This window comes from Bison bison, unplaced genomic scaffold (assembly GCF_000754665.1).
Source record: "Bison bison bison isolate TAMUID 2011002044 unplaced genomic scaffold, Bison_UMD1.0 scf7180017864280, whole genome shotgun sequence".
Lineage (NCBI taxonomy): Eukaryota > Metazoa > Chordata > Mammalia > Artiodactyla > Bovidae > Bison > Bison bison.
In genome coordinates, this window is record NW_011494852.1 from 4,365,133 (window position 1) to 4,374,559 (window position 9,427).

At 51.6% G+C, this 9,427-nt stretch overlaps 1 protein-coding gene across 2 annotated transcripts; it reads left to right on the forward strand.

The window, feature by feature from the left end:
* RBM42 (RNA binding motif protein 42) lies at positions 1 to 7,487 on the forward strand. Of its 2 annotated transcripts, XM_010849016.1 has the most exons (10): positions 1 to 222; positions 464 to 608; positions 1,901 to 1,985; positions 2,086 to 2,160; positions 3,678 to 3,743; positions 3,822 to 3,997; positions 4,464 to 4,796; positions 5,109 to 5,226; positions 6,963 to 7,157; positions 7,238 to 7,487. In XM_010849016.1, the coding sequence occupies exons 1-10, from the start codon at positions 95 to 97 to the stop codon at positions 7,348 to 7,350; spliced, it is 1,434 nt and encodes a 477-aa protein (XP_010847318.1). In that variant the 5' UTR covers positions 1 to 94; the 3' UTR covers positions 7,351 to 7,487. The 2 variants fall into 2 exon arrangements, with proteins under 2 accessions (XP_010847318.1, XP_010847319.1); XM_010849017.1 differs by lacking the exon at positions 3,678 to 3,743 and having other exon boundaries at positions 3,843 to 3,997; positions 7,238 to 7,481.
* Positions 7,488 to 9,427: the final 1,940 nt, after the last annotated feature.

Below are 9,427 nucleotides of genomic sequence, written 5' to 3' on the forward strand. Positions count from 1 at the left end.
GCGCCCACCCTGACGTAGCCAGAGAGTATACAGCGGAACCGGCGGAGGCGACTGAGCTAAGGCGGTAGTACCGGGGACAGTGACGGCAGCAGCAATGGCCGGAGCGGGGCCAGCCCCGGGCCTCCCGGGTGCAGCAGGACCCGTGGTTCCGGGCCCTGGTGCCGGCATCCCTGGAAAGAGCGGCGAGGAACGCTTGAAGGAGATGGAGGCGGAGATGGCCCTGTAAGGCCCGCGATAGGGAGCTATAAAAGCCGGCCTAGAGTCAGAGTCGTCGAGCCCTAGAGCCTCCAGGCCACGATGGACTCGATATATAGTTCTGTCTTGGGGAAATGGGACTTTCGGAATTGTGGGGACGAGGGTTAAGGAGGAGAGGTTGGCAGGGGTGAAGGCGCTGTCGCGATATACCCATCGTTTCAGAATTGGTGCAAGGTCCTGAGCTGTGGTGTCTGTCCTGCCTTCCCAGGTTTGAGCAGGAAGTTCTGGGGGCTCCCGTAACAGGAATCCCAACTGCCGTGCCTGCGGTGCCCACAGTCCCCACGGTTGAAGCGATGCAAGTCCCAGCAGCTCCTGTGATCCGCCCAATTATCGCGACCAACACATACCAGCAGGTACGGCTGAAATAAGGCATAGAAGAGAGCACAATGCCCCAGACACACGTTTGTATACAGAGAGCTTTTGAGATGCTGGCTTGTTGATTAATTAGCATGACAAATATTTTAGGTGTCAGGCACTGAGGACTCAGTAACGACTGAGACAATAATTCTGCCCTTTGCATGCTTTTATTCTAGATCATGATGGCCAGTAGAACTTTCTGCAATGATGAAAATGTTCTGTATTTATTTAAAATTCATATTAGAGTTACATAGTTCCTCAGACTCATTAATCACATTCAAGTTCTCCATATTTAACTATATGTGACTAGTGAAGAAAGAGATTACCAAAAAGTGAACAAGTAAATGAAACTTGTTCATTCTCTCGACAAATAATTTTCAGGTCCCTCTTCTGCGCCAGGTGCTAATCTAGGCCCTAAACATATAGCAGAGAATGAAACAGATAAACATTCACTACCTTTTTGGAGTTTCTATTTTACTGTGGAGAGACAGATTAAAGTAGATTCAGAAGGGCAGAATTTTATCAGCATGGTCAGGGAAGACCTTTCTGAGGAGGTGATATGTAAGCAAAAATATAAAGAGCATGATGGAGGGAACTGTGCAGATATCTGGGAAAAGAGTATTCCCAGACAACTGTTGCTCTGCAAAGGCTGTGAGGTAGGTGCATACCTGACATGTTCAAGGACCAGCAGGGACAACAGGGTGGCTGGAATGGATTGAGCAAGGGAGAGGATAGGAGGAGATATGGACAGAGAGCTGATAGAGACAGATCTAGTAGGACCTTGTGGATCACCATAAGGACCTTGGTTTTTACTCTGGGATGAGAAGCAGTTGAAGGATTTTGAGCAATGGGGTGATATGGTCCAATTTAGATGTCACCAGGGTCACTTTGGTTGTGTTTAGAAGACAGGTTATAGGGGTCCAGGGCAGAATCAAGCAGTCTGAGGAAGAGGCTACCATTATACTCTAGGTAAGACATAATGGTGGCTTGGAGCAGGGTGGTGGCATGGGAGATGAGGAGGCCAAGCTGGACATAATTCCAGGTAGTGCTGAATGCTTTGGGGAAGGTGAAGCAGGATGATGAAAGAAGTTGCACCAGGGAGGGACTAAGGACACCTTGAGCTAGTGTGATCCCAGAAGCCTTTCTGAAAAGTGATGTTTTAGCTGAGACCTAAAGTTTGAGAGATAGCCACACAGTGCAAAGAACAAAACCCTTGGTTCCCAGGTGAGCCTGCCAGGCAGCTTGGGGGCACTGAGTCAGACCCCTCACCCCAACCCCCATCCCACAGGTCCAACAGACTCTGGAGGCCCGAGCAGCCGCTGCAGCCACAGTGGTTCCTCCCATGGTGGGTGGCCCACCTTTTGTGGGTCCAGGTAAGTAAGGAGTGGTGGGACGAGGGAAGCAGGGTGGTAAAAAGGGAAGCCTGGGACTCTCCTCCCCTCCCCCCCATCCTCATCACTCCCCTCCCAACAGTTGGCTTTGGCCCTGGTGATCGGAGTCACCTGGACAGTCCAGAGGCTCGAGAAGCCATGTTCCTGCGGCGAGCAGGTAGGTCTGAGGCCAGAGAATCCCACATTTCACCAAGCACTTTTGTTTTGACTACTTCACCCTCTCCATTTCATCCCCAAGATATCATTGTCTTTCTAAAGCGTAAACCTAATCATGTACTTCGTTGATTTGGCCTTATTTACTGGGTCATTGCAAACCAGCCCCTTTATTGTGACTCCTAATCCATATTCTTTGCTGTTTCTTCATAGCACTTCATGTGCTACAAAGCTATATAGCCTTATAACAAGTTATACAACTTACTTGTTTATTATGATTACCATCTTTTGCTTTCTCTAAAATATAACATCTGTGAGGCTGCCTACCATCTTATAAGCATTACATGTTCTCTGTTGATGGGATCAACAAACCAGACCATCAAACAAGCACCTGTGGTCCTCACCTGACAATCAAGACCTTACAGCAGCCAGCCCCTTGTGGAGAGAGATCCCCATTTCCTTCCTTGGAGTCCCAGACATTGCTGGGATTTGCCAGCAAGGCTCTTGTTGAGGTCCCTTCCCTCTCCTGCTCATTGTCACCCAACTTTTAACCTTCCAAACCTATCAACTAAACCAAAATCTAGCTAACTAAAATATATTGTCTCCACAGGACACTCTTACTTCATGTTGTTGAGATGACTTATACAAACAGTCAATTTTTGTGACATTAACTTCCTTACTTGTAGGAAAAGGATATGTGTTCTGTAATGTTCTGGTGTCATCTCATTAGATCAAACTTGTTAATTGTGTCACTTAAATCCTGATAGACTCTTTTACCTGATATCTGAGGTTTAGTATCTCCTATATGGTTTTAATGAAAGTGCACATCTGACCTAGTCACCCTGCCCAGCTTCCAGCCCTGCTGTGGCACCCTAGTGCCCTCCAGAGAACAACCACTGAAACAGTCTTTCAGCCACCAAGACTATGCTTGGATGCCTACTGACCGCTTGACCATCCTCTTATGATGCTCTCCAGCTCCTGACTTCCCCTGTTGGAATCAGGCTAAACTAAAGAGGGAAAGGTTTTGGTTTATAAGCATTCTCCTTGCCAGTAATATTTCCAAACTTAGCCTTTGCATTACTAGCTCTTCATTATCTTTTGGGTCTCAGCTCACAGATCCCTTTCTGCCAGAAGCCTTCTCTAGTCCCCCTGATGTCCCTCTTCTGAGCTCCCTACTGCCAGCCTCAGTCACCCTGCCTGGGCTTCCCCCATCCCGGCCCTGATCACCCTGGCTGTCACTCTGGTGATGAGTATATTCTTTCCTGCTCTGGACCAGGAGCTCCCGTAGGGCCTGTGGTCTTTAGGTGTGCCCCTAGCATTGCCCAGGACAGGGCCGGGCCCAGAGGAGATCATCAGTGGTAAGTGTTTTGCTGAATGAACAAATGAAAAGGACCCCACATCTCCCAGAGGGTTCCCCAGGCTCTTTGGCAGAATTTCTTGGGTGCTCAGAGCACCCACAGGCACATACCTTGCCCTGAGTGCCCCAGTCCCCCTTGACACACACCCTCATCTCTCCCACAGCTGTGGCCCCCCAGAGTGCCACTATTCTGCGTCCAGCCTTCGTCCCTCACGTGCTGCAGAGAGCAGGTGAGGGGGCCAAGGTCATCATCCCTGCCACATAACTCCTCCCCAAGTCCTCCAACTCCCCCACTAACACCCTGACAGATTCTGCTCTTACCTCTGCAGCAGCTGGGCCCCGCCCTATGGCCTTGCGGCCCCCTCACCAGGCCCTCGTGGGCCCCCCGCTGCCTGGGCCCCCTGGACCACCTATGATGCTGCCACCAATGGCTCGGGCCCCCGGACCGCCCTTGGGCTCCATGGCTGCGCTGAGGCCTCCTCTGGTGAGTTGGTCAGGGAACTGAGGGTCAGGTGTGGTGGACAGAGAGACTCATCCTGGCCTAATGAGCTGTGTCCACCAAGTCTGCCTTTCCCCGGCTTTACATGTCACTGCCTCTGTCTTTCCCTGTTTCTTCCTGTGGCCATATCATTCTGTTTTTTGCTTTTTTTTTTTGAGGGAAGTTTAGAGAGAAAACACAAATTGTAGGTGCATTTCTCTTTGTGTGTCTCTATTTTTCCTTTGATTGTCCCTCTCTTTTCCTGTATTTATTTATTGGTCCGTGTGTTTGTCTCTCTGCCTGTTTCTCTATCCCTGTGTTGGTCTGACAGGAACAGAGACACTGTTCCCTGTCTTGGTGTCTCTTGCCTGCTCTCTGGTCCCAGTGCCCTTGCTCTGTTGTACAGGATAAGGATGAGAGGGAGGTCTGAGCCTGTGATCTGGCCCCACTCATGCCCTCCTTTTGCCCGCAGGAAGAGCCAGCAACACCCCGAGAGCTGGGCCTAGGCCTGGGGCTGGGCCTGAAAGAGAAGGAAGAGGCTGTGGTGGCAGCAGCGGCTGGGCTGGAGGAGGCTAGTGCAGCAGTGGCGGTGGGAGCCGGGGGCGCCCCAGCTGGCCCTGCAGTCATTGGGCCCAGCCTGCCACTGGCCCTGGCCATGCCTCTGCCTGAGCCTGAACCCCTGCCCCTCCCACTGGAAGTTGTGCGAGGCCTACTGCCCCCACTGCGCATTCCTGAGCTCCTGTCCCTGCGTCCGAGACCCCGGCCACCTCGGCCTGAACCACCCCCTGGCCTCATGGCTCTTGAGGTAAGCAGGGAGCAGAGTAGTGGGGGACAGAAAGGGCTGGATGGGCAGACAGCAGCCCATGGGCTTCCCCACACAGAAACACAGGTCATGTTCTGTCCGTGGAGGTAGGAGGGACCCAGGAAATTGGAAGGTTTGGGAGAACATGGGGAAGAGGGAGGCAGACACACACATACACCTGACACCCAGAAGCGTATCCTGTGCTTTAACTATGGAGACAGGAGAACTAGGGGGACCAAATGGAAGAGCCTCAAGAGGGCAGATGGGCCCAAGAGACTCAGATCTAGCCCTTTGCACCCTTCCTTTCCTCTGTAGGTGCCGGAACCTCTGAGTGAGGACAAGAAGAAAGGGAAACCAGAGAAACTGAAGCGCTGCATTCGCACAGCAGCTGGGAGCAGCTGGGAGGACCCCAGCCTGCTAGAGTGGGATGCAGGTGAGTGGGCTCGAGTGCAGGGTCTGTGCTGCTCAGCCAAGGAAGGTGAGCCGGGCAGCTCCACACCTCAGTGTAGGGCAGCAGTGTTGTTAGCCCGCCTCCTGGAGAGCCAGACTGTGGCTCAGGGGGCAGGCCCTCACCTAGTCACTGAACAGAACTGGGTAAAGGGGATTGGTGTGTAGGACCTCTGGCCCATTTCATTCATGAGGTGCCTGGCTTGTTAAAGGAGAAAGACCATTCTTTAACTTTTTGTGAGAAATAAATTTCTCACAGTTGCACAGTTAACTATATATCAACCACCTAGATTCAGCAATTAACATTTTGCTATCTTCACTGTAACCCTCCATGTGTATCTTTTTTTGGTTTTTGCTCAATCGTGTGAAGTAAATTATAAATGAGGTTATCACTTCACTCCTAAATACCTTAATATTCATCTCCTAAGAAAAGTAATATTTTCTTTCATATCATTATATGGTTAACACATCTAAGAAAATTAACAGTAACTCTGTGTTATCTCCTATTCTGTTTGTACTGTGATTTTCCCAGTTGTCTCCAAACTATTTTCTTATAGCTGTTTTTCCCCTAAACCAGGAGGCATGCAGTTTTGTGTGACTAGATTATCTTTTAAAGAGAATGTCTCCCTCCCGCTGCTTTGTCTCAGGTATAATAGTTTTTTGAAGTGTTCAGATCAGTTGGTTTATGGACAGTCCTACCCTCTTAAGTTTGTCAGATTACTTCTGCCTGGAGTGACCTAACTTGTTCAAGAGTGCCCTCTTGAACAAAGCTGTGAGGCAACCACAGTGGTAGCCAAGGAAAGGGGCCTAAGTCCCACCCCATTCCTTTACTTCTGCCTCTTTTCCTGGGACCATCTGCCCACCCCAGGCCAGAGCCATACAGCCCTGGCCCAGAGGTGGCTAGGCGGTAGACCCTAATTCTGTGACCTTGGACGAGTCACTCAGCCTTGCAAGCCTCGTTTTCCAGCAAGAAGATAGTAATAGTATATGCTTGTGGGGGAAGGGATTCTTTGAGCTTGAGCACATTTGGTCAAGACCAGACTCCGCTCAGGAGGTATATCCAAAAATGGCAGCTGAAGTTGACCTTGGAGAAGAATCAGGCAGTGTGTTCAGGTTTCAGGGACTCAAAGGGGATCAGAGAGGGCTTTGCAGAGGAGGCAGAGCTGAGGAATGATGAAGTCTGCGGTCCTGGGGTGCCATTATGGGAACCAGTGGGTGTCAGGGGCCCAGGGAGTGTCCATGGAGAGGTGTTCAGTAGACCAAAGGATGCTGGGGGCTCAGAGGACAGGCCAGCGCTGTGATGACAAAGGTAGGGGCTTCATCACGGGAGTGGGTGAGGTGGCCCTGGGGTGGGGCAGGGCAGTGCCATTAGTTGAAAGTGAAGGCTCTGGAGCCAGATGGATGCCTGAGTTCTTGTCCCAGCTCTGCTGCTTGCTGATTAACTTTGGGCAGGTGACTTGACCTCTCTGTGCCTTGGTGTAAGGGGCTGTTGGGAATGCCAGGTATGTGAAAACTTTATGGACGCTTTGCAGAGAGTCTAGCACAGGGTAAATACTACCCAAGTGTTGGCTGTTATAACTAAGAGGACCTCAGGTCGAGACTGCTGGGATACAGAGGGAAGAGGGCTCAGGGAGTGCTCCCAGAGAAGGTGGGATCATTTCAGTAAGACAGACACTGGGCTGCAACATGTGTATCCTCTGATCTTCCTTCTCCCAACCCCAGATGACTTCCGGATCTTCTGTGGGGACCTGGGCAACGAGGTGAACGATGACATCTTGGCCCGAGCCTTCAGCCGCTTCCCATCCTTCCTTAAGGCTAAGGTTATTCGCGACAAGCGCACAGGCAAGACCAAGGGTTATGGCTTCGTCAGCTTTAAGGACCCCAGTGACTATGTGCGCGCCATGCGTGAGATGAACGGTGAGTGCGGTCTCCCCTAGGGTCAGTGGGCATGGCAGGCATCTGGTCTGAGCATGGCCTTGAACCGTCTCTTCCCACAGGGAAGTATGTGGGCTCACGCCCCATCAAGCTGCGCAAGAGCATGTGGAAGGACCGGAACCTGGACGTGGTGCGCAAGAAGCAGAAGGAGAAGAAGAAATTGGGCCTGAGATAGGGTCTGTGGCCAGGCACCCGCTCCCATCCGGCCGGGCGCTGGTTCCTCCCCACAGTTCTTTGGAAAACCCTCAACTGTCTACCCACCCATCCTCCCCAACACCAGTTTCAATAAATTTACGTTCATTTCCATCCTTGGCTAGGCTTGGAAGCACTCTTTGGAGAGCCGGGTTTAGCATCCCCCACTCTGGAGACAGTGGGGAGCCTTGAAAGTTTACATAAACATGCAGATGGGCGTTTTCAACGCTGCTACCTGCCCGTTAGATCTTCTTGAAACCTCTTTAAGTGTACATTGAGTGCAGCCCATTCCTCACAGGAGGAAGTAGAGGCTTAGCGCAAGGTCAAAGCCGAGTGGAGGCTCACACCAGTGGTCTTCTGACTCCACCCTGTGTTCTCAGCACCAAGGCAGTGGGTCTTCTGGGCCCTGCCCTTCTGGAGCTCAGAGCTTTCCAGGTGTCCATTCATTCATCCGCTTTCATCAAGGACAGTGTGTGGATACAGTGGTAACAGTGTTCCTAGCTAATGGTTCAGTGGCAGAGATAGGGCCATTGCCAGACAATGACAGCCTAGAGTTATCAGGGTTGGGATGGGGAACCATCCCTAGGGATCCAGGAAGGCTTCCTGAAGGCACTGGCCATTTCTGAAACTATTTCATTCTCTTCCTATTAATATCATTCTCTCTCCTTGTCTCTGCCGTTCTCACCCTTTAGGTCTCTGAGACTGTTTTCCAGTTTCTTCACTCTGCCAAAACCTGGTCGACTTCTGCTGTCTCTTTGAATGTTTATGCCTCCTCCTGTTTCTCTTAAGTCCCCCTCTGCTTCTTGCCTCTTTCTAAATGTCTCTGAGTCTCTCCTCTCTGTCTGTCTGTAAGTCTCTCCCCAGCTCCTGTTTCCCAGCTCCAGCTTGTCTGCCTGTCAGAAGTAAGTATGCGCGCGGGACCTTGAATGCCAGACTGAGAGCTTAGCCTTTAGCCTGAAGGCAGCAGCCAGCCGTGAGAAGCTGAGACAAAGCTCAGGCAGGGGACTGGCATCACAGATTTGCACTTTAGAGAAAACAGGTCCAGGAAGGAGGTTGGAGCAGTGACCAGCCAAAGGAGGGAGATGGTATGGGGAGGGGACAAGGGTGTCCCGGGGGCATAGCCATCAGAACCCCAGATTGGGAGGGGAGAAACAATACCAAGGTTTCTCGGGAAGCCAGTCACCCAGGAGAGGTGTCAGATTTCCTCTGTTCCGGTCTTCCTCCCTTACTGCCCACTCTGACGTCACATTTTCCAGTCTGGTGAGAGGGGTGAGGGCCTCCTTTCAATGACAGGAAGTGCCCTTCAGCCCCCTGCCACCTGGCTGGACCACCCAGCTCCAGAATCCTCAAACCCCATTCCCACATCACTAGCCCTTCCCTTCTCCTAAACCCCTTCTATTCACTGCAAGCAAGGGAGGAGATGCAAACGATTCCAGAAAGGAGGGTTTTAAACATGCATTTAAGTCCCAGGAGAGAAGAAAATCAATGGGGGTGAGAGATGGACAGAGAAGGAGAGAATGTAGTGAGCAGAGACTGAGGGGTGGGGAGGGAGGAAGAAAAGAGAGTGGGTGGGTCAGAAGCTGTACAGCAGGAAGGAGTTGGGGGAAAAGTCCAGAGAGGGAAAGAGATGGAAACAGATAAGAAGGTAGGGAGAGAGAGAGGAACACTTGGAGACAGATGGAGAGGGACTGAGACACCAGAAGAGACTTGGGGGACTTCCCTGGTGGTCCAGTGGTTAGGATTCCACACTTTAACTGTCAGGGGCAAGGATTCAATCCCTGGTCAGGGAACTAAGATCCCACAACCAAGAGTCAGGCCTGGTACAACAGAGGACACCAACCCAGGGCAGGAAGACATGGAGAGAGACCAGCCTCAGGGAGAGGAGGCCCCAGGCCTAGTGGGGCATGGCAGATACGAGATTCCTTTCAGACCCCTGGGTTAGATGGATGGAGGGACCAATGACTCCTGAGGGCTCTGTGGTTCAACCAACACTGGGTCCAGTCCCAGCACCAGCCACCCACTGTGTGACCTAGTGAGTAGCTCTTCCTCTTGAGGCCCAG

Excerpts from the sequence above, each read along its gene's own strand:
- RBM42 (XM_010849016.1), top strand. The coding sequence starts at position 95 with ATGGCCGGAGCGGGGCCAGCCCCGGGCCTCCCGGGTGCAGCAGGACCC. Across the intron at positions 1,986-2,085 it reads CCCACCTTTTGTGGGTCCAG|TTGGCTTTGGCCCTGGTGAT; the intron begins GTAAGTAAGGAG and ends CCCTCCCAACAG. Across the intron at positions 3,744-3,821 it reads TCACGTGCTGCAGAGAGCAG|ATTCTGCTCTTACCTCTGCA; the intron begins GTGAGGGGGCCA and ends ACACCCTGACAG.